Raw genomic sequence first — 24,129 nt, forward strand, 5'->3', positions numbered from 1 at the left:
GCTCTACGGGCGCGTTTGGCGTCAACGGGCGAACACTTTTTTTTTTTTTTTTCAGTCAACGCGTCTGTCTTGCCTCATTTTCAGTCGCCTCGCTTCCTTTTTTTGAATTGGCGACAGTCGGCCGCCATCTTGGACAGGAAGTAGAGTGTTGTTGGTAAACAGGAGTGACTTATTGGAGTTAATCAGCATGCAGATGAGACGCCGTCTCCGAGGAGACGCATCAACATATCCGCCGTGTGTGCGCGCGTCTACTTTCTCGCCACGCGTGTTAAATAATGGAACGCCGGAGACAAGTGTAGGTTTCCTTAGCGGAGCCGTTACCCAATAGACTGTCGGCGCGTGGGTGCACGAGTGCTTCGTCGTCGTCGTTGTTGTTGTTGTTGTTGTTGACAAGTGTCTGCGGAGCGGAGCGTGAACCTTTTTCGAGGGCCTTCCTGCCGCGTTGTCCAGGCGAAGCGCTCGCTGGCACTTCAGCTCAAGTGCCTAGCGTTAGGTTTCAGACGTGTTCAACCAAGAATGGCATTGACTAGCGTGTCTGTAGCTTTAATGCAAATGAGCTGTTTGTGTCCACGCTAAAGTGCTAACATTAGACTCTCATTCTAAAACGGCAAAATCATCAAACGTCTCCCACGCTCGTCTCTGACTGACAGATAGTAGCCAGAACTTTTTTTTTTTTTTTTTTTTAAAGATGTGTAGTGAAGCCCAGGGCCTCTTTTCTCCAAACTGCATCAAAGAAAGAAACGAAGATGATGGAATTTTCTCTCGTTTGCTGCTCATTAAAAGGCTCTCGGGATGCACTTTACTCTCGGAACGTCATTAAAAAGTCGGGAACCTCAGATTTTGTTCATGATCCACTGTCTTAACGTAACTCAGGGGTGTCCTAACTTTTTCCACCGAGGCCGCATATGGAAAAAAAAAAAAATGCAGCGGCCATTTTGATAATGTACGTTTAGAAAAAACAAGCTGTTAGCTATAGCCGACAAAGCCGATTATTAACATTGTTTTTAATGTCATTTACCCTGTGCTGTATTGCTAACTAGCGCGCAGACCTCACAGCTAGGAGACCCGAGTTCAATTCCATCTCTGTGTGGTATTTGCACGTTCTCCCCGTGCATGCGTGGGTTTTCTCCTGTTTCCTCCCACATTCCAAAAACATGCTAGGTTAATTAGCGACTCCAAATTGTCCATAGGTATGAATGTGAGTGTGAATGGTTGTTTGATTGGCTGGACACCAGTCCAGGGTGTACCCCGCCGCTCGCCCTAAGGCAGCTGGGATAGGCTCCAGCACCCCTCGCGACCTTCGTGAGGATAAGCGGTAGAAAATAAATGAATGAATGTATTAACTAACTAACCGTTAGTTCATGCTAAATGACCCGCCATGGGGCCAAAGAAATTTGAGTACCAGCAATTTGATGAACACTACAAAATTCTGTCTCGCTATGATAATAATAATAATAATTGAACATATTTCCGCATGTAAAACTATAAAGAATGTATTTTCGTCATATTCTAGCTAATGAAAGAGCATTAATGACTGGTTTCTTCTTATTTCTACTAAGTCTAATTATAATGATGATGTCAGCCCAACACGCGGGTCTAATTTACCGCCACGCCCTCATTCCTAACCAAAAAGAACAGCGTCCCGAGCCCCGCCTTCCCATCTTTTATGGCTGACCGGACCGATGACGCCACGGCCGCTAACGCTCTCTTCCTCTGTTCCTCCGCCCCTCCCACAGATAACTTCCCACAGATGGCTCATCAGAAGCGCTTCATCGAGCGTAAATACCGGCAGGAGCTGAAGGAGATGCGACGCGAGCGGGAGCGCCAGGAGAGCGACGAGCCCGACGACGGCAGGAAGTGAAGACGAAACCAAGCACAGGTGGCAACACACTCGTCATCTTTAACGCCAAAAAAAAAAAGATACGTACGTGTTAAAGCCTGAACGTGAAGCTAAATGCATATTATAAATAAAGTTATTTGCAAATAATCCAATTGGCTAGAACTACAATTGTTAGGGGTGGAACCATTCATATCAATAACGATTCCGTTCGTCCAGCCAAAACCATTCAGGAAGTTCAAATCGATTCCTTACCTTTTTAGTGTGACGCTGAAGTTTGCTAGATTCGGGTATCAATAAATGATGGATAAGAAACATACAAGTAAATAATACAAACGTATTTTATTAGGTTAAATCGACAATGAATGACTGAATGATAATCTCATAATATAATGTAATGTAATGTAATATAATAATAATAATTTCATGCCGCGAAATAGCATACCCTTTGCTTTAACAGCGCCGTGATAATCTCATAATATAATATAATAATAATAATAATAATTTAATGCCGCGAAATAGCATACCTATTGCTTTAACAGCGCGGTGATAATCTCATAACATAATTAATATAATAATAATTAATAATAATTTCATGCCGCAAAATAGCATACCTATTGCTTTAACAGCGCCGTGATAATCTCATAATATAATATAATAATAATAATAATAATTTAATGCCGCAAAATAGCATACCTATTGCTTTAACAGCGCCGTGATAATCTCATAATATAATATAATAATAATAATAATAATAATAATAATAATAATAATTTAATGCCGCAAAACAGCATACCTATTGCTTTAACAGCGCCGTGATAATCTCATAATATAATATAATAATAATAATAATAATAATAATTTAATGCCGCAAAATAGCATACCTATTGCTTTAACAGCGCCGTGATAATCTCATAATATAATAATAATAATAATAATAATTTAATGCCGCAAAATAGCCTACCAAAATAGCCTACGACAAAACGTATCCTAACTTAGGCCGTACAGCGTAGCCGCTAACAGTTTCCGCGTTAGCCTAGCATGCGCAGTACAGCAGCATGTTGTCATGGTTTCCACGCCACGCCGCCAATCGTATGTCCGCAGTCAAAATGATCCGATAAGAAAATCATATTTATGACTTTTATCTCCTACATTAATTTAATTTAATTTAATTTAATTTAATTTAATTTAATTTAATTTAATTTAATTTAATTTAATTTAATTTAAATTAATTTAACTATGACATCACAGGCGTCTAGTCGCTCTTCACAGGACGCCCCCAACCTGGACAGGACGTATCGACTCCGTTCATGTATCTCCACCTCGGTAACGCTAGTCGCCTTTACACAGCGTCATCCGTGCGCCCCCGTCTCCAGACATAGCTAATCAACGTCAGCAAAATCCAACTGTTTATCATTAAAAGTACAAAAATCCTTTTTGCGTCGGCCTGTAGTCTTGCATTGTCTCGTTTCGATGATCTTTGAAACCGGCTCAGAGCGACATGTCTTGCAGAACAACCAGCTATGTCAGGCGGATCGCAGGAATAGCAATCGATACTTTAGATGGATGGTTCCACCCCTACCAGACCTTCTAAAAATAACAATGGCAGCAAACAGGCGGCTTTCCAAGAATATTTAATCGCGTCATATAAATATTCAGTACAAAATCTCACGTTGTACAAAGCAAAAGTAATGGGACGGCCAAACCACAAAGACCATGTTTTTTCTCTCTCCCCCCCCCCCCCCCAGAACCGGAGGACCACATTTGTCAGCAACGGCCCAACGCCGGCGTCTACACATGGACAACCAACACATCTATGAGGACGGCGCCGCCATGTTTGAGTCAAGAGGAGGGTGAAGAAAAAACGCTTGTCCTCCATCTTGTCGTCCTCCGTACATCTCGCCGGTAAGGGGGGCCGTAGAGCGTTGAGTTTTTTTAAACGGTAGCTAGCGTCTTTAGCCCTCCATTGGCCGTCTTCCAAAAGGTTCCGTAGCGGGAACCAGACCAACCAGCGTTAGTCTGTCGGCTGCGCTGGGAGGTTTGTTTAGATGAAGAAAAAAGCAAAGGAGTGGGATGTCTGTACAGTGTATTGTAGCATGTAACGTACACAAGCTAAGATCACAACACGCAGCGTGAAACACTTAAGTAGACGACTGCGTGTCCATCACAGGCAGCGGCGGAGTCGAAACAGAAAAACCATTGGTAGATACTCAGGTGGGCGGTACCGCGCCCTAACTAACACGTGACGGGGGGGGGGGACGGGGGGGGGACACACGACGCCAGGCCCAGGAACGTCCGTGTCCGCCGCCCCGTTAAGAGTCGCTGTCGTCGGCGCCGTACATGTCGGCCAGTTTCTTAAAGCGCGGCCCCCACTCGCTCAGGTAGTTGTAGTCCTGCTCGCCCTCCGTGGTGGCCGACTCCAGCGAGCTGAGCGACTCGGCCACGGAGCCGCTGCCCTCGTAGGCGTAGGTGGCCAGCGAGTCGTACGGCGGCGCCGTGGGGTCGCTGTCGTTGTCCTGGATGCGCTGGTTGATGAAGTCCCGCACGTCGCCGTTGTTGTCGTCCCGGGCCGAGGGGGGCGCCGGCCGTCGGGCGGGGGGGTAGTAGGCCTCGGGGAGGATGTCCCGCCGCTGCTTGGCGTCCTCGATGGCCTCGGGGTTGCGCAGCGTGCCGATGTCGAAGGCCTGGGTGTCCTCCTCGCCGCCGCCCTCGTCGTTGTAGCTGACCACGTTGTCCCGCACGTCCTCCTTGGAGATGATCAGAGGCTCCTTCTTTCGCTGCCGCCTCAGGGCGGCGAACAGAACCACGATCACTGCGGGCACAGCGACAAGTTAGTCAAGCGTGGAGGACAGGTCACGTGTTCCTGTCCTCCACCGCCGCCGCGCCACATCACAATTTAGTAACAATACAATACATAACAACGCTGACGGGGTCAAACATGGACGCGCTTTAGCTCGGACTTTTTCTTCACACTCAACCTGGCTGGTTAACTCCAAGAACACGCTGGAACCGTCCTCACGTGTAACGTTACATAACATCATGTCATTCTAGTCTTCACTTGCTATGGACTTTAATACTACAATGTATGTTTGTTTTTCTACTAATTAAATACTTCATTACGCAAAACTATTCACGACTTTTCTCATTATTTTTATGCCAATATTGACTTGGACTTTGTAGGCTATTAGTTTTTAGTTTAGAGTTTCTTTTTTAACATCTTACTCTTAGTTTTTAATGCTATTTGTTTTTTTTTAAACAGTATTTAACATTTACATTTATTTTGGTTTTTAATGCTATGTGTTGTTTTTTTTTTAACACTAACAATTCATCACCATTTTTAGGCTCAATTTTCTATATTTATTTCGGTTATTAACTTTTCAATGCTATTTTTTTTATTGTAAACCATTTTTAACATATATCGCCATTGTTTGGTTATTATCTTTAACCGGCTAGTCTAAGTTTTTAAACACTAATATTTATCGTCATTTTTAGGTTTGATTTTGTATATTTATTTTGGTTATTTTTAACTAGCTAGTCTTAAGTTTTTAATGCTATTTGTTGTTGGGTTTTTTTTAGGTAAAATTTTCTACATTTATTTCGGTTATTATCTTTTCAATGTTATTTGTTTTAACAGTATTTAAAGTTTATCGGCATTTTTAGGTTCACTTTTCTATATTTATTTTGGTTATTATCTTTAACCAGCTAGTCTAAGTTTTTAGTGCTGTTTGGGTTTGTTTTTTTTTTTAAACATTAACATTTATCAGCATTTTTAGGTTTGATTTTGTATATTTATTTTGGTTATTTTTAACTGGATAGTGTTAGGTTTTTAATGCTATATTTTAATGCTATTTATTGTTTTTTTTAGGTAAAATAGGTTTGATTTTGTATATTTATTTTGGTTATTTTTAACTAGCTAGTCTTAAGTTTTTAATGCTATTTGTTGTTGGGTTTTTTTAGGTAAAATTTTCTACATTTATTTCGGTTATTATCTTTTATTTTTTTTTAACAGTATTTAAAGTTTATCGCCATTTTTAGGTTCACTTTTCTATATTTATTTTGGTTATTATCTTTAACCGGCTAGTCTAAGTTTTTAGTGCTGTTTGGGTTTGGTTTTTTTTTAAACATTAACATTTATCAGCATTTTTAGGTTTGATTTTGTATATTTATTTTGGTTATTTTTAACTGGATAGTCTTAGGTTTTTAATGCTATATTTTAATGCTATTTATTGTTTTTTTTAGGTAAAATTTAGGTAAAAATAGGCTTGATTTTGTATATTTATTTTGGTTACTTTTAACTAGCTAGTCTTAAGTTTTTAATGCTATTTGTTGTTTTTTTTTTAGGTAAAATTTTCTACATTTATTTCGGTTATTATTTTTTCAATGCTATTTGTTTTTGGGTTTTTTTTTTAACAGTATTTAAAGTTTATCGCCATTTTTAGGTTCACTTTTCTATATTTATTTTGGTTATTATCTTTAACCGGCTAGTCTAAGTTTTTAATGCTGTTTTTCTAAACAGTATTTAACATTTATCGCCATATTTAGGTTCTATATTTATTTTGGTTATTATCTTTAACTGGCTAGTCTAAGTTTTTAACGCTATTTTTTAAAACTGTATTTAACATTTATCGCCATATTTAGGTTCTATATTTATTTTGGTTATTATCTTTAACTGGCTAGTCTAAGTTTTTAAACACTAATATTTATCGTCATTTTTAGGTTTGATTTTGTATATTTATTTTGGTTATTTTTAACTAGCTAGTCTTAAGTTTTTAATGCTATTTGTTGTTGTTTTTTTTAGGTAACATTTTCTACATTTATTTCGGTTATTATCTTTTCAATGCTATTTTTTTATTTACAGTATTTAAAGTTTATCGCCATTTTTAGGTTGACTTTTCTATATTTATTTTGGTTATTATCTTTAACCAGCTAGTCTAAGTTTTTAGTGCTGTTTGGGTTTGTTTTTTTTTTTAAACATTAACATTTATCAGCATTTTTAGGTTTGATTTTGTATATTTATTTTGGTTATTTTTAACTGGATAGTCTTAGGTTTTTAATGCTATATTTTAAGGCTATTTATTGTTTTTTTTAAGGTAAAATTTAGGTAAAAATAGGTTTGATTTTGTATATTTATTTTGGTTAGCTAGTCTTAAGTTTTTAATGCTATTTGTTGTTTTTTTTTTAGGTAAAATGTTCTACATTTATTTCGGTTATCTTTTCAATGATTTTTTTTTTTTACAGTATTTAACATTTATCGCCATTTTTAGGTTCACTTTTCTATATTTATTTTGGTTATTATCTTTAACCGGCTAGTCTAAGTTTTTAACGCTATTTTTGAAAACTGTATTTAACATTTATCGCCATATTTAGGTTCTATATTTATTTTGGTTATTGTAAGTTTTTAAAGTTTTCCAAGAGTTTGTACTCACTCAGCAAGATCAAGACGCACAGCAAGATGGCCACCAGCGCCCCCGTGCTCAGCCCCGCTTTGGCCGTCAGCGCCTCGGCGTTGCACAGCTTCATGTTGCCCTCGCGGTCGCACGTGCAGACCCTGACGGTGAGCGTGTTGGTGCTGCTCCGCACCGGCATGCCGCCGTCCGAGATGACCACGGGCACGTGGTAGACGCTCTTCAGGAGGCTGCTGTAGCTGTTCCTCCGCGTCAGGATCCACGCCGTGTTGTCTGAAACGTCCGGAAGAGACGGTCAACCGCTGGACATCGGGCTGGAAAAACCGCACAGACGTTACCTCGGTTGTCGCGGACGGAGAAGTTGGCCTTCCCGGCGGCTTCCTGGGCCAGGCTGAAGAAGAAGCGATGCCCTCCCAGAGGCTCGTCCGGGTCTGTGGCGCTCACCGTTTGGATCCTCTGGAAGCGGAAAAGACCGGTCAACGACAACAAACTCACTTTGGCTTTTGTTAGCTTAGCACTCGCAAGCGCCCCCACCTGGTTAGCCTTGGCGTTCTCGCACACGAACGTCTCGTAGTTGGTGGCAAAGGTGGGGGCGTTGTCGTTGATGTCCAGAACTCTGATGTGGACCGGCACCCGGCTGATCTGGCGAAGGTTGTCTGGGGAAACACGTCATCGTTAAATACTTTTTTACTACCTTTACTACTACTTTAAATGATTCATTTACATAAATATACTTTTTTTTTCATATTTTTGTTATTTATTTCAGCAGCCATTTTCATTGACATTATGATATACTAACAACAATTGAAATACTATTACTATTAAGTACTTGCAATAATTTATTGTTTATTTTTTCCATTGTACTTGGTTACTGCATAGTACCAATACAACTTTGGGAGTACAGACAATGTTACAATACTTTAAAATTAAGTGTTAATTTATCCAAAAATAGCATTAAGTAAACTTTTTGGAAAAACTTACAAAAAGACTTAAGTTGTTTCAAAGTAATAGTATTTGAAAATGTCATTAAAAAGTCTAAAAAATTTAAAAAATGATTTGTATTTATACAAAAACTGACATTAAATATTGTACTTTTTCAAATCAAAATATTTATCCTACCTGCAATTTTTTTCTGATTAACTTATATCAAATATAGTAAATATTGTATAGCAAATATTTTGACGTGTTTCATTTGTTTATGTATTATGTATTATGTATGTATACTATTATTGTACTCACTGAACTCTGAGGCGATGACAGAGATGTTGTGCCAGGCGTTCTCCTCACGGTCCAGCTCTCGGAGGAGGAAGACGGAGCCGTTGACGGCGTGGACATCAAACACTCGGTCCATGTCGGTGCGTCGGTCGATGGAATACCTGAGAGAGAGAGAGAGAGAGAGAAGGTATTTACCTCTAACATGTAATATCCCTGATCCTATCCATCCCGGTCACTCCCAATGAGAACCTTAGCATCCTCATCTCTGCTCACCATTTTCATCTCCTTATCACAATCTCCATTTTTCTGAACTGTACTTCAAATTCTCCACCTTCTGTATCTCTTCTCCCTGTAACCTCACTCTTCCACTCGGGTCCCTCTCATTCACACACATAGTATACTACATCGTATATAGCATTGCTAGCAAAACACTCCACTTTATGTACGTATATGTCACCTCACCGCTCAACTTATTTTTACACTTACAGGATCAACATGCTGGCCACAGTTTGACCCTGGAACAGACTATATGTGTTTGCTATGAGCCGAGTAAAGATGCTAGCGATCAAGTGGAATAAAAGCAGCAAGTCGACTTGAAGGAGACGAGTGACACAACACTTCATCATCCTCCTCCCTCGCCATGTCCTATTAAAGATGGCTCCCTCGTGCAAAAACGCCCCCACGTCCCCCTCACGCCCCCACACACACTCCCCCATCCCTTCAGGCGGCGGCGAATTCTACCTCCCTTCCTCCCTCCGCCTCCAAATGCCATGGGCCAGCTAGCCGGCTGATGATGGCCGATAAAAGAGAATCATATCATATTTGACACCTGCAATAAAGTGCGAGAACTTCAACCTTGAGAGCCAACTCCCTCGGTGCATCATAAAAACACAGAAAAGGAAAACGTGCTCCACGTGTCCTTAGGAAGCCTCCTCTGTTGTGTCCTTTTTAGGGGGGACGGGGTCCTCGCTTTGCTGTATGTGTTTGTATTTTTACCTTACAGAACCTACTATAAGCGAAGTAGATAATTACTTCATCAATGATTTCTTGGAGGACAAGTACCTGACTGGACTGCGTTTGATGTCCGGATCGGAGGCGCTGACGGACCCGATGATGGTGTTGGGCGTGGCGTCCTCTTTGACCTCCATGACGTAGCTGGCTCGCTCAAACACAGGCGGCTCGTCCACATCCTCCACCGTGATCTTGATGGACGCCTCGTCCCTGAACGGCCCCGCCGAGAAGAACCGCGGGCTGACGTGGACGTTCTCCACCTGCACGCGTAGCCCGTACTGACGCTTCCTTTCAAAGTCCAGCAGCTGGAAGACAGAGCAGGGACGTAGGTTAGGATTTCTGATTCAGTTCTTCACATCCCATCATTTATGCACAATTAGCGGCCCGGATGCTAGCATGCTAATGTCCAAAGGACCAAATGTTTTTCTTCCAAATCCTGCAGTCAAACCAACACCACCTCCCTCAGACTCCCGCGTCTTTGAAGGACCGTCAGGGTCCAGATGGGACTTATTCCCACTTGACGAGCTACTTTAATTAGGGGCTTCAGAACACACACACACAGACTGCCCACCGTGCCGCCATGGCAACAGAGAGCAATTATGTCATCTTGCACTTAATGGCGGCAATCGATGGCGGCCGCCGAGGGCTCCTTCCCCGCCTGATAAGATGACTGTTACATCCTGTCGATCGAACGTCAAGGAAAATCCATACGCGCATGTCGGAACGATGACTCGTGTCTACGTACTTCCTACACGCTGTCACACGCGACCGCTCTACGACGGGAGCGTCTACTTCGATTTGTTTTTAATGCCTTCAAAAAATACTGTACCTCATGTATAACACAGTGGACACCTCACACACGCTCAACAGGGGGCCCAGGAGAGCCCAAAAATGGCATAAAATGCAAAAGTTTTAGGGTGTTGATTTTTGAAAAAAAACGTAAGGGGTTAGTATGGCGTTTTTTTCAATTTTTTCAACTTGCTGAAAATGCACTTTTCTGGTCAAAAAGACACCGGAAACCTCACACACACTCAACAGGGGGCCCAGGAGAGCCCAAAAATGGCATAAAATGCCAAAAATTGAGGGTGTTGATTTTTGAAAAAAAACGTAAGGGGTTAGTATGGCGTTTTTTTCAATTTTTTCAACTCGCTGAAAATGCACTTTTCTGGTCAAAAAGACACCGGAAACCTCACACACACTCAACAGGGGGCCCAGGAGAGCCCAAAAATGGCATAAAATGCCAAAAATTGAGGGTGTTGATTTTTGAAAAAAAACGTAAGGGGTTAGTATGGCGTTTTTTTCAATTTTTTCAACTCGCTGAAAATGCACTTTTCTGGTCAAAAAGACACCGGAAACCTCACACACACTCAACAGGGGGCCCAGGAGAGCCCAAAAATGGCATAAAATGCCAAAAATTGAGGGTGTTGATTTTTGAAAAAAAACGTAAGGGGTTAGTATGGCGTTTTTTTCCATTTTTTCAACTCGCTGAAAATGCACTTTTCTGGTCAAAAAGACACCGGAAACCTCACACACACTCAACAGGGGGCCCAGGAGAGCCCAAAAATGGCATAAAATGCCAAAAATTGAGGGTGTTGATTTTTGAAAAAAAACGTAAGGCGTTTTTTTCAATTTTTTCAACTCGCTGAAAATGCACTTTTCTGGTCAAAAAGACACCGGAAACCTCACACACACTCAACAGGGGGCCCAGGAGAGCCCAAAAATGGCATAAAATGCCAAAAATTGAGGGTGTTGATTTTTGAAAAAAAACGTAAGGGGTTAGTATGGCGTTTTTTTCAATTTTTTCAACTTGCTGAAAATGCACTTTTCTGGTCAAAAAGACACCGGAAACCTCACACACACTCAACAGGGGGCCCAGGAGAGCCCAAAAATGGCATAAAATGACAAAAAAATGAGGGTGTTGACTTTTGAAAAAAAACGTAAGGGGTTAGTATGGCGTTTTTTTCAATTTTTTCAACTCGCTGAAAATGCACTTTTCTGGTCAAAAAGACACCGGAAACCTCACACACACTCAACAGGGGGCCCAGGAGAGCCCAAAAATGGCATAAAATGCCAAAAATTGAGGGTGTTGATTTTTGAAAAAAAACGTAAGGGGTTAGTATGGCGTTTTTTTCAATTTTTTCAACTCGCTGAAAATGCACTTTTCTGGTCAAAAAGACACCGGAAACCTCACACACACTCAACAGGGGGCCCAGGAGAGCCCAAAAATGGCATAAAATGCCAAAAATTGAGGGTGTTGATTTTTGAAAAAAAACGTAAGGGGTTAGTATGGCGTTTTTTTCAATTTTTTCAACTCGCTGAAAATGCACTTTTCTGGTCAAAAAGACACCGGAAACCTCACACACACTCAACAGGGGGCCCAGGAGAGCCCAAAAATGGCATAAAATGCCAAAAATTGAGGGTGTTGATTTTTGAAAAAAAACGTAAGGGGTTAGTATGGCGTTTTTTTCAATTTTTTCAACTCGCTGAAAATGCACTTTTCTGGTCAAAAAGACACCGGAAACCTCACACACACTCAACAGGGGGCCCAGGAGAGCCCAAAATTGGCATAAAATGCCAAAAATTGAGGGTGTTGATTTTTGAAAAAAAACGTAAGGGGTTAGTATGGCGTTTTTTTCAATTTTTTCAACTCGCTGAAAATGCACTTTTCTGGTCAAAAAGACACCGGAAACCTCACACACACTCAACAGGGGGCCCAGGAGAGCCCAAAAATGGCATAAAATGCCAAAAATTGAGGGTGTTGATTTTTGAAAAAAAACGTAAGGGGTTAGTATGGCGTTTTTTTCAATTTTTTCAACTTGCTGAAAATGCACTTTTCTGGTCAAAAAGACACCGGAAACCTCACACACACTCAACAGGGGGCCCAGGAGAGCCCAAAAATGGCATAAAATGACAAAAAAATGAGGGTGTTGACTTTTGAAAAAAAACGTAAGGGGTTAGTCTGGCGTTTTTTTCAATTTTTTCAACTCGCTGAAAATGCACTTTTCTGGTCAAAAAGACACCGGAAACCTCACACACACTCAACAGGGGGCCCAGGAGAGCCCAAAAATGGCATAAAATGCCAAAAATTGAGGGTGTTGATTTTTGAAAAAAAACGTAAGGGGTTAGTATGGCGTTTTTTTCAATTTTTTCAACTCGCTGAAAATGCACTTTTCTGGTCAAAAAGACACCGGAAACCTCACACACACTCAACAGGGGGCCCAGGAGAGCCCAAAAATGGCATAAAATGCCAAAAATTGAGGGTGTTGATTTTTGAAAAAAAACGTAAGGGGTTAGTATGGCGTTTTTTTCAATTTTTTCAACTCGCTGAAAATGCACTTTTCTGGTCAAAAAGACACCGGAAACCTCACACACACTCAACAGGGGGCCCAGGAGAGCCCAAAATTGGCATAAAATGCCAAAAATTGAGGGTGTTGATTTTTGAAAAAAAACGTAAGGGGTTAGTATGGCGTTTTTTTCAATTTTTTCAACTCGCTGAAAATGCACTTTTCTGGTCAAAAAGACACCGGAAACCTCACACACACTCAACAGGGGGCCCAGGAGAGCCCAAAAATGGCATAAAATGCCAAAAATTGAGGGTGTTGATTTTTGAAAAAAAACGTAAGGGGTTAGTATGGCGTTTTTTTCAATTTTTTCAACTTGCTGAAAATGCACTTTTCTGGTCAAAAAGACACCGGAAACCTCACACACACTCAACAGGGGGCCCAGGAGAGCCCAAAAATGGCATAAAATGACAAAAAAATGAGGGTGTTGACTTTTGAAAAAAAACGTAAGGGGTTAGTCTGGCGTTTTTTTCAATTTTTTCAACTCGCTGAAAATGCACTTTTCTGGTCAAAAAGACACCGGAAACCTCACACACACTCAACAGGGGGCCCAGGAGAGCCCAAAAATGGCATAAAATGCCAAAAATTGAGGGTGTTGATTTTTGAAAAAAAACGTAAGGGGTTAGTATGGCGTTTTTTTCAATTTTTTCAACTCGCTGAAAATGCACTTTTCTGGTCAAAAAGACACCGGAAACCTCACACACACTCAACAGGGGGCCCAGGAGAGCCCAAAAATGGCATAAAATGCCAAAAATTGAGGGTGTTGATTTTTGAAAAAAAACGTAAGGGGTTAGTATGGCGTTTTTTTCAATTTTTTCAACTCGCTGAAAATGCACTTTTCTGGTCAAAAAGACACCGGAAACCTCACACACACTCAACAGGGGGCCCAGGAGAGCCCAAAAATGGCATAAAATGCCAAAAATTGAGGGTGTTGATTTTTGAAAAAAAACGTAAGGGGTTAGTATGGCGTTTTTTTCAATTTTTTCAACTCGCTGAAAATGCACTTTTCTGGTCAAAAAGACACCGGAAACCTCACACACACTCAACAGGGGGCCCAGGAGAGCCCAAAATTGGCATAAAATGCCAAAAATTGAGGGTGTTGATTTTTGAAAAAAAACGTAAGGGGTTAGTATGGCGTTTTTTTCAATTTTTTCAACTCGCTGAAAATGCACTTTTCTGGTCAAAAAGACACCGGAAACCTCACACACACTCAACAGGGGGCCCAGGAGAGCCCAAAAATGGCATAAAATGCCAAAAATTGAGGGTGTTGATTTTTGAAAAAAAACGTAAGGGGTTAGTATGGCGTTTTTTTCAATTTTTTCAACTCGCTGAAAATGCACTTTTCTGGTCAAAAAGACACCGGAAACCTCACACACACTCAACAGGGGGCCCAGGAGAGCCCAAAAATGGCATAAAATGCCAAAAATTGAGGGTGTTGATTTTTGAAAAAAAACGTAAGGGGTTAGTATGGCGTTTTTTTCAATTTTTTCAACTCGCTGAAAATGCACTTTTCTGGTCAAAAAGACACCGGAAACCTCACACACACTCAACAGGGGGCCCAGGAGAGCCCAAAAATGGCATAAAATGCCAAAAATTGAGGGTGTTGATTTTTGAAAAAAAACGTAAGGGGTTAGTATGGCGTTTTTTTCAATTTTTTCAACTCGCTGAAAATGCACTTTTCTGGTCAAAAAGACACCGGAAACCTCACACACACTCAACAGGGGGCCCAGGAGAGCCCAAAAATGGCATAAAATGCCAAAAATTGAGGGTGTTGATTTTTGAAAAAAAACGTAAGGGGTTAGTATGGCGTTTTTTTCAATTTTTTCAACTCGCTGAAAATGCACTTTTCTGGTCAAAAAGACACCGGAAACCTCACACACACTCAACAGGGGGCCCAGGAGAGCCCAAAAATGGCATAAAATGCCAAAAATTGAGGGTGTTGATTTTTGAAAAAAAACGTAAGGGGTTAGTATGGCGTTTTTTTCAATTTTTTCAACTCGCTGAAAATGCACTTTTCTGGTCAAAAAGACACCGGAAACCTCACACACACTCAAAGGGGGCCCAGGAGAGCCCAAAAATGGCATAAAATGCCAAAAATTGAGGGTGTTGATTTTTGAAAAAAAACGTAAGGGGTTAGTATGGCGTTTTTTTCAATTTTTTCAACTCGCTGAAAATGCACTTTTCTGGTCAAAAAGACACCGGAAACCTCACACACACTCAACAGGGGGCCCAGGAGAGCCCAAAAATGGCATAAAATGCCAAAAATTGAGGGTGTTGATTTTTGAAAAAAAACGTAAGGGGTTAGTATGGCGTTTTTTTCAATTTTTTCAACTCGCTGAAAATGCACTTTTCTGGTCAAAAAGACACCGGAAACCTCACACACACTCAACAGGGGGCCCAGGAGAGCCCAAAAATGGCATAAAATGCCAAAAATTGAGGGTGTTGATTTTTGAAAAAAAACGTAAGGGGTTAGTATGGCGTTTTTTTCAATTTTTTCAACTCGCTGAAAATGCACTTTTCTGGTCAAAAAGACACCGGAAACCTCACACACACTCAACAGGGGGCCCAGGAGAGCCCAAAAATGGCATAAAATGCCAAAAATTGAGGGTGTTGATTTTTGAAAAAAAACGTAAGGGGTTAGTATGGCGTTTTTTTCAATTTTTTCAACTCGCTGAAAATGCACTTTTCTGGTCAAAAAGACACCGGAAACCTCACACACACTCAAAGGGGGCCCAGGAGAGCCCAAAAATGGCATAAAATGCCAAAAATTGAGGGTGTTGATTTTTGAAAAAAAACGTAAGGGGTTAGTATGGCGTTTTTTTCAATTTTTTCAACTCGCTGAAAATGCACTTTTCTGGTCAAAAAGACACCGGAAACCTCACACACACTCAACAGGGGGCCCAGGAGAGCCCAAAAATGGCATAAAATGCCAAAAATTGAGGGTGTTGATTTTTGAAAAAAAACGTAAGGGGTTAGTATGGCGTTTTTTTCAATTTTTTCAACTCGCTGAAAATGCACTTTTCTGGTCAAAAAGACACCGGAAACCTCACACACACTCAAAGGGGGCCCAGGAGAGCCCAAAAATGGCATAAAATGCCAAAAATTGAGGGTGTTGATTTTTGAAAAAAAACGTAAGGGGTTAGTATGGCGTTTTTTTCAATTTTTTCAACTCGCTGAAAATGCACTTTTCTGGTCAAAAAGACACCGGAAACCTCACACACACTCAACAGGGGGCCCAGGAGAGCCCAAAAATGGCATAAAATGCCAAAAATTGAGGGTGTTGATTTTTGAAAAAAAACGTAAGGGGTTAGTATGGCGTTTTTTTCAATTTTTTCAACTCGCTGAAAATGCACTTTTCTGGTCAAAAAGACACCGGAAACCTCACACACACTCAACAGGGGGCCCAGGAGAGCCCAAAAATGGCATAAAATGCCAAAAATTGAGGGTGTTGATTTTTGAAAAAAAACGTAAGGGGTTAGTATGGCGTTTTTTTCAATTTTTTCAACTCGCTGAAAATGCACTTTTCTGGTCAAAAAGACACCGGAAACCTCACACACACTCAACAGGGGGCCCAGGAGAGCCCAAAAATGGCATAAAATGCCAAAAATTGAGGGTGTTGATTTTTGAAAAAAAACGTAAGGGGTTAGTATGGCGTTTTTTTCAATTTTTTCAACTCGCTGAAAATGCACTTTTCTGGTCAAAAAGACACCGGAAACCTCACACACACTCAAAGGGGGCCCAGGAGAGCCCAAAAATGGCATAAAATGCCAAAAATTGAGGGTGTTGATTTTTGAAAAAAAACGTAAGGGGTTAGTATGGCGTTTTTTTCAATTTTTTCAACTCGCTGAAAATGCACTTTTCTGGTCAAAAAGACACCGGAAACCTCACACACACTCAAAGGGGGCCCAGGAGAGCCCAAAAATGGCATAAAATGCCAAAAATTGAGGGTGTTGATTTTTGAAAAAAAACGTAAGGGGTTAGTATGGCGTTTTTTTCAATTTTTTCAACTCGCTGAAAATGCACTTTTCTGGTCAAAAAGACACCGGAAACCTCACACACACTCAACAGGGGGCCCAGGAGAGCCCAAAAATGGCATAAAATGCCAAAAATTGAGGGTGTTGATTTTTGAAAAAAAACGTAAGGGGTTAGTATGGCGTTTTTTTCAATTTCTTCAACTTGCTGAAAATGCACTTTTCTGGTCAAAAAGACACCGGAAACCTCACACACACTCAACAGGGGGCCCAGGAGAGCCCAAAAATGGCATAAAATGCCAAAAATTGAGGGTGTTGATTTTTGAAAAAAAACGTAAGGGGTTAGTATGGCGTTTTTTTCAATTTTTTCAACTCGCTGAAAATGCACTTTTCTGGTCAAAAAGACACCGGAAACCTCACACACACTCAACAGGGGGCCCAGGAGAGCCCAAAAATGGCATAAAATGCCAAAAATTGAGGGTGTTGATTTTTGAAAAAAAACGTAAGGGGTTAGTATGGCGTTTTTTTCAATTTTTTCAACTCGCTGAAAATGCACTTTTCTGGTCAAAAAGACACCGGAAACCTCACACACACTCAACAGGGGGCCCAGGAGAGCCCAAAAATGGCATAAAATGCCAAAATTTGAGGGTGTTGATTTTTAAAAAAAAACGTAAGGGGTTAGTATGGCGTTTTTTTCAATTTTTTCAACTTGCTGAAAATGCACTTTTCTGGTCAAAAAGACACCGGAAACCTCACACACACTACACAGGAGGCCCAGGAGAGCCCAAAAATGGCATAAAATGCCAAAGTTTTAGGGTGTTGATTTTTGAAAAAAAACGTAAGGGGTTAGTAAGGCGTTTTTTTCAATTTTTTCAACTCGCTGAAAATGCACTTTTCTGGTCAAAAAGACACCGGAAACCTCACACACACTACACAGGGGGCCCAGGAGAGCCCAAAAATGGCATAAAATGCCAAAAATTGAGGGTGTTGATTTTTGAAAAAAAACGTAAGGGGTTAGTATGGCGTTTTTTTTTATTTTTTCAACTCGCTGAAAATGCACTTTTCTGGTCAAAAAGACACCGGAAACCTCACACACACTCAACAGGGGGCCCAGGAGAGCCCAAAAATGGCATAAAATGCCAAAGTTTTAGGGTGTTGATTTTTGAAAAAAAACGTAAGGGGTTAGTAAGGCGTTTTTTTCCATTTTTTCAACTCGCTGAAAATGCACTTTTCTGGTCAAAAAGACACCGGAAACCTCACACACACTACACGGGGGGCCCAGGAGAGCCCAAAAATGGCATAAAATGCCAAAAATTGAGGGTGTTGATTTTTGAAAAAAAAACGTAAGGGGTTAGTATGGCGTTTTTTTCAATTTTTTCAACTCGCTGAAAATGCACTTTTCTGGTCAAAAAGACACCGGAAACCTCACACACACTACACAGGGGGCCCAGGAGAGCCCAAAAATGGCATAAAATGCCAAAAATTGAGGGTGTTGATTTTTGAAAAAAAACGTAAGGGGTTAGTATGGCGTTTTTTTTTATTTTTTCAACTCGCAGAAAATGCACTTTTCTGGTCAAAAAGACACCGGAAACCTCACACACACTCAACAGGGGGCCCAGGAGAGCCCAAAAATGGCATAAAATGCCAAAAATTGAGGGTGTTGATTTTTGAAAAAAAACGTAAGGGGTTAGTATGGCGTTTTTTTCAATTTTTTCAACTCGCTGAAAATGCACTTTTCTGGTCAAAAAGACACCGGAAACCTCACACACACTCAACAGGGGGCCCAGGAGAGCCCAAAAATGGCATAAAATGCCAAAAATTGAGGGTGTTGATTTTTGAAAAAAAACGTAAGGGGTTAGTATGGCGTTTTTTTTTTTTTTTCAACTCGCTGAAAATGCACTTTTCTGGTCAAAAAGACACCGGAAACCTCACACACACTCAACAGGGGGCCCAGGAGAGCCCAAAAATGGCATAAAATGCCAAAAATTGAGGGTGTTGATTTTTGAAAAAAAACGTAAGGGGTTAGTAAGGCGTTTTTTTCAATTTTTTCAACTCGCTGAAAATGCACTTTTCTGGTCAAAAAGACACCGGAAACCTCACACACACTACACAGGGGGCCCAGGAGAGCCCAAAAATGGCATAAAATGCCAAAAATTGAGGGTGTTGATTTTTGAAAAAAAACGTAAGGGGTTAGTAAGGCGTTTTTTTCAATTTTTTCAACTTGCTGAAAATGCACTTTTCTGGTCAAAAAGACACCGGAAACCTCACACACACTCAACAGGGGGCCCAGGAGAGCCCAAAAATGGCATAAAATGCCAAAAATTGAGGGTGTTGATTTTTGAAAAAAAACGTAAGGGGTTAGTATGGCGTTTTTTTCCATTTTTTCAACTCGCTGAAAATGCACTTTTCTGGTCAAAAAGACACCGGAAACCTCACACACACTCAACAGGGGGCCCAGGAGAGCCCAAAAATGGCATAAAATGCCAAAATTTGAGGGTGTTGATTTTTAAAAAAAAACGTAAGGGGTTAGTATGGCGTTTTTTTCAATTTTTTCAACTCGCTGAAAATGCACTTTTCTGGTCAAAAAGACACCGGAAACCTCACACACACTACACAGGAGGCCCAGGAGAGCCCAAAAATGGCATAAAATGCCAAAGTTTTAGGGTGTTGATTTTTGAAAAAAAACGTAAGGGGTTAGTAAGGCGTTTTTTTCAATTTTTTCAACTCGCTGAAAATGCACTTTTCTGGTCAAAAAGACACCAGAAACCTCACACACACTACACGGGGGGCCCAGGAGAGCCCAAAAATGGCATAAAATGCCAAAGTTTTAGGGTGTTGATTTTTGAAAAAAAACGTAAGGGGTTAGTAAGGCGTTTTTTTCAATTTTTTCAACTCGCTGAAAATGCACTTTTCTGGTCAAAAAGACACCGGAAACCTCACACACACTACACAGGGGGCCCAGGAGAGCCCAAAAATGGCATAAAATGCCAAAAATTGAGGGTGTTGATTTTTGAAAAAAAACGTAAGGGGTTAGTATGGCGTTTTTTTTTTTTTTTTCAACTCGCTGAAAATGCACTTTTCTGGTCAAAAAGACACCGGAAACCTCACACACACTCAACAGGGGGCCCAGGAGAGCCCAAAAATGGCATAAAATGCCAAAGTTTTAGGGTGTTGATTTTTGAAAAAAAACGTAAGGGGTTAGTAAGGCGTTTTTTTCCATTTTTTCAACTCGCTGAAAATGCACTTTTCTGGTCAAAAAGACACCGGAAACCTCACACACACTCAACAGGGGGCCCAGGAGAGCCCAAAAATGGCATAAAATGCCAAAAATTGAGGGTGTTGATTTTTGAAAAAAAACGTAAGGGGTTAGTATGGCGTTTTTTTCAATTTTTTCAACTCGCTGAAAATGCACTTTTCTGGTCAAAAAGACACCGGAAACCTCACACACACTCAACAGGGGGCCCAGGAGAGCCCAAAAATGGCATAAAATGCCAAAAATTGAGGGTGTTGATTTTTGAAAAAAAACGTAAGGGGTTAGTAAGGCGTTTTTTTCAATTTTTTCAACTCGCTGAAAATGCACTTTTCTGGTCAAAAAGACACCGGAAACCTCACACACACTACACAGGGGGCCCAGGAGAGCCCAAAAATGGCATAAAATGCCAAAAATTGAGGGTGTTGATTTTTGAAAAAAAACGTAAGGGGTTAGTATGGCGTTTTTTTCCATTTTTTCAACTCGCTGAAAATGCACTTTTCTGGTCAAAAAGACACCGGAAACCTCACACACACTCAACAGGGGGCCCAGGAGAGCCCGAAAATGGCATAAAATGCCAAAAATTGAGGGTGTTGATTTTTGAAAAAAAACGTAAGGGGTTAGTATGGCGTTTTTTTCAATTTTTTCAACTTGCTGAAAATGCACTTTTCTGGTCAAAAAGACACCGGAAACCTCACACACACTACACAGGAGGCCCAGGAGAGCCCAAAAATTGCATAAAATGCCAAAGTTTTAGGGTGTTGATTTTTGAAAAAAAACGTAAGGGGTTAGTAAGGCGTTTTTTTCAATTTTTTCAACTCGCTGAAAATGCACTTTTCTGGTCAAAAAGACACCAGAAACCGCACACACACTACACGGGGGGCCCAGGAGAGCCCAAAAATGGCATAAAATGCCAAAAATTGAGGGTGTTGATTTTTGAAAAAAAAACGTAAGGGGTTAGTATGGCGTTTTTTTCAATTTTTTCAACTCGCTGAAAATGCACTTTTCTGGTCAAAAAGACACCGGAAACCTCACACACACTCAACAGGGGGCCCAGGAGAGCCCAAAAATGGCATAAAATGCCAAAAATTGAGGGTGTTGATTTTTGAAAAAAAACGTAAGGGGTTAGTATGGCGTTTTTTTTTATTTTTTCAACTCGCAGAAAATGCACTTTTCTGGTCAAAAAGACACCGGAAACCTCACACACACTCAACAGGGGGCCCAGGAGAGCCCAAAAATGGCATAAAATGCCAAAGTTTTAGGGTGTTGATTTTTGAAAAAAAACGTAAGGGGTTAGTAAGGCGTTTTTTTCAATTTTTTCAACTCGCTGAAAATGCACTTTTCTGGTCAAAAAGACACCGGAAACCTCACACACACTACACGGGGGGCCCAGGAGAGCCCAAAAATGGCATAAAATGCCAAAAATTGAGGGTGTTGATTTTTGAAAAAAAACGTAAGGGGTTAGTATGGCGTTTTTTTCAATTTTTTCAACTCGCTGAAAATGCACTTTTCTGGTCAAAAAGACACCGGAAACCTCACACACACTCAACAGGGGGCCCAGGAGAGCCCAAAAATGGCATAAAATGCCCAAAATTGAGGGTGTTGATTTTTGAAAAAAAACGTAAGGGGTTAGTAAGGCGTTTTTTTCAATTTTTTCAACTCGCTGAAAATGTACTTTTCTGGTCAAAAAGACACCGGAAACCTCACACACACTACACAGGGGGCCCAGGAGAGCCCAAAAATGGCATAAAATGCCAAAAATTGAGGGTGTTGATTTTTGAAAAAAAACGTAAGGGGTTAGTATGGCGTTTTTTTTTATTTTTTCAACTCGCAGAAAATGCACTTTTCTGGTCAAAAAGACACCGGAAACCTCACACACACTCAACAGGGGGCCCAGGAGAGCCCAAAAATGGCATAAAATGCCAAAGTTTTAGGGTGTTGATTTTTGAAAAAAAACGTAAGGGGTTAGTAAGGCGTTTTTTTCAATTTTTTCAACTCGCTGAAAATGCACTTTTCTGGTCAAAAAGACACCGGAAACCTCACACACACTCAACAGGGGGCCCAGGAGAGCCCAAAAATGGCATAAAATGCCCAAAATTGAGGGTGTTGATTTTTGAAAAAAAACGTAAGGGGTTAGTAAGGCGTTTTTTTCAATTTTTTCAACTCGCTGAAAATGTACTTTTCTGGTCAAAAAGACACCGGAAACCTCACACACACTACACAGGGGGCCCAGGAGAGCCCAAAAATGGCATAAAATGCCAAAAATTGAGGGTGTTGATTTTTGAAAAAAAACGTAAGGGGTTAGTATGGCGTTTTTTTTTATTTTTTCAACTCGCAGAAAATGCACTTTTCTGGTCAAAAAGACACCGGAAACCTCACACACACTCAACAGGGGGCCCAGGAGAGCCCAAAAATGGCATAAAATGCCAAAGTTTTAGGGTGTTGATTTTTGAAAAAAAACGTAAGGGGTTAGTAAGGCGTTTTTTTCAATTTTTTCAACTCGCTGAAAATGCACTTTTCTGGTCAAAAAGACACCGGAAACCTCACACACACTCAACAGGGGGCCCAGGAGAGCCCAAAAATGGCATAAAATGCCAAAAATTGAGGGTGTTGATTTTTGAAAAAAAACGTAAGGGGTTAGTAAGGCGTTTTTTTCAATTTTTTCAACTTGCTCCTAATGCACTTTTCTGGTCAAAAAAACAGCGGAAACCTCACACACACACTCAACAGGGGCCCCTAGACACGGGAACCTTTTTGGCTAAGAGGAAGTGGAAGTGACATTTCTTTTCAACTGACCTTCCTGAGCACGATGACGCCCTCCTGCGTGCTCCTATTGGTAGAGATGTCGAACATTCCGGGCCCATCACTCCCAATGATCCTGTAGTCCATTTCTGCGTTTTCCCCGATGTCCATGTCCACGGCCCGGATCACTCCCACCGCCGAGCCCAGAGCCATGGACTCGGGCACCTTGAACTCATAAAGGGCTGTGGAGACAAAAACATTTTTCTTCTTCCTGATGTTCTTCCAAAGAAGGAATGACGCTCCAATGAGGACAAACATTGTCAATAAGTCCCCACGGAGAGGAGCGCGAGCTCGGGAGGGTTAATTGGCTCCAAGATGGAGTCCGCGTGTCACAATGGAGGTTGTAACCTCGCCTGCTTCTGCTCGCCGCTTGTTGAATTTATCGCCCTTCATCATCATCATCATGTGTGCCATCACCACATGGCAGAGATCAGGAGGCGGAGCCAATCTGACATCAATTTTGTTCCATGGTGGATTCATTCTTCATTTTATAGCAAATTGTTTGTGCTTGAAGAGGATCAAATTGATGGCCGCTGACACCGAAGTAAATTGTGGGCATGTTGCTTGGACGACGGCTGAACACCCGCCAATTAACTGCAACATGGACACAACAGGTAATTAGCGTGGGGCCATCATGTGGTGGGGGGCTGGATGGTGTCCCAATACGATATACTTTCCACTTTTTGGGGGGATTTAATACAAAAGAAAGCAGGTTTCAACGTAATTAGCATGGGGCTGGATGGAAGGGTGGCCGGGGGCAAGACGGCGCCCCATTGTGAGCTATTTCAGTGCCTGTAGTTGCCCTAAAACTCACTCTTGGTGAAGCGTGGCGGGTTGTCGTTGACGTCGGAGAGGGTGATGCTAACGGTGGTGGTCCCCGAGAGGCCCCCCATCTGTCCGGCCATGTCTTTAGCCTGGATGACCACCTGGTAGTTCTCCTTCACCTCGCGGTCCATGCCAGGCAGGGCTGTCTTGATCACGCCTGAAGAAAAATAAACCATGCTTTTATTCGCTCAATTCAAATGAACACGTCAGCACCCCTGCTGTTTGTAGAGGAGTACTGCAGTCCCGTGAGGCTGCGAGTGTAGTACAGTACTGTAGTACAGTACAGTAAGAAGAGCAGCCCGCTGCACTTTTAAAAGGCTCCCCGCAGTCTAATTCATCCCGTACATTTCCTCAGCTTCATAAAGTCACGTCGTAAAGATAATGAACTTCCTTCCTCAGGTGGAGAGCGAGCATCAAACATCCCAGCGCGCCGCACCTCAAAATAGTTGCCGCCGCGTCAGCCCGGCCTCGG

General features: G+C 41.4%; 2 protein-coding genes across 5 annotated transcripts in view; one reads left to right on the forward strand and one right to left on the reverse strand.

The window, feature by feature from the left end:
• drosha (drosha ribonuclease III) overlaps positions 1–4,979 on the forward strand; it is an 82,491-nt gene extending 77,512 nt beyond the window's left edge. For all 4 annotated transcript variants that reach the window (XM_078792420.1, XM_078792419.1, XM_078792421.1 and 1 more), the window contains 2 exons: positions 1,737–1,879; positions 3,586–4,979. In XM_078792420.1, coding sequence (XP_078648546.1) covers positions 1,737–1,861 — 125 coding nt within the window. In that variant the 3' untranslated portion in view covers positions 1,862–1,879; positions 3,586–4,979. The remainder of the gene's footprint in view (positions 1–1,736; positions 1,880–3,585) is intronic.
• Positions 3,396–24,129, reverse strand: part of LOC131108561 (cadherin-6-like) — a 131,477-nt gene continuing 110,743 nt past the window's right edge. Inside the window, exons 9-16 of the mRNA XM_078792426.1 lie at positions 23,647–23,814; positions 22,827–23,014; positions 9,520–9,773; positions 8,482–8,618; positions 7,777–7,898; positions 7,581–7,698; positions 7,264–7,515; positions 3,396–4,649 (exon numbers count right to left, since the gene is read on the reverse strand). Coding sequence (XP_078648552.1) covers positions 4,150–4,649; positions 7,264–7,515; positions 7,581–7,698; positions 7,777–7,898; positions 8,482–8,618; positions 9,520–9,773; positions 22,827–23,014; positions 23,647–23,814 — 1,739 coding nt within the window. The 3' untranslated portion in view covers positions 3,396–4,149. The remainder of the gene's footprint in view (positions 4,650–7,263; positions 7,516–7,580; positions 7,699–7,776; positions 7,899–8,481; positions 8,619–9,519; positions 9,774–22,826; positions 23,015–23,646; positions 23,815–24,129) is intronic.

Source organism: Doryrhamphus excisus, linkage group LG7 (assembly GCF_037039965.1).
Source record: "Doryrhamphus excisus strain RoL-2023G ecotype Guam linkage group LG7, RoL_Dexc_Guam_v1.1, whole genome shotgun sequence".
NCBI lineage: Eukaryota > Metazoa > Chordata > Actinopteri > Syngnathiformes > Syngnathidae > Doryrhamphus > Doryrhamphus excisus.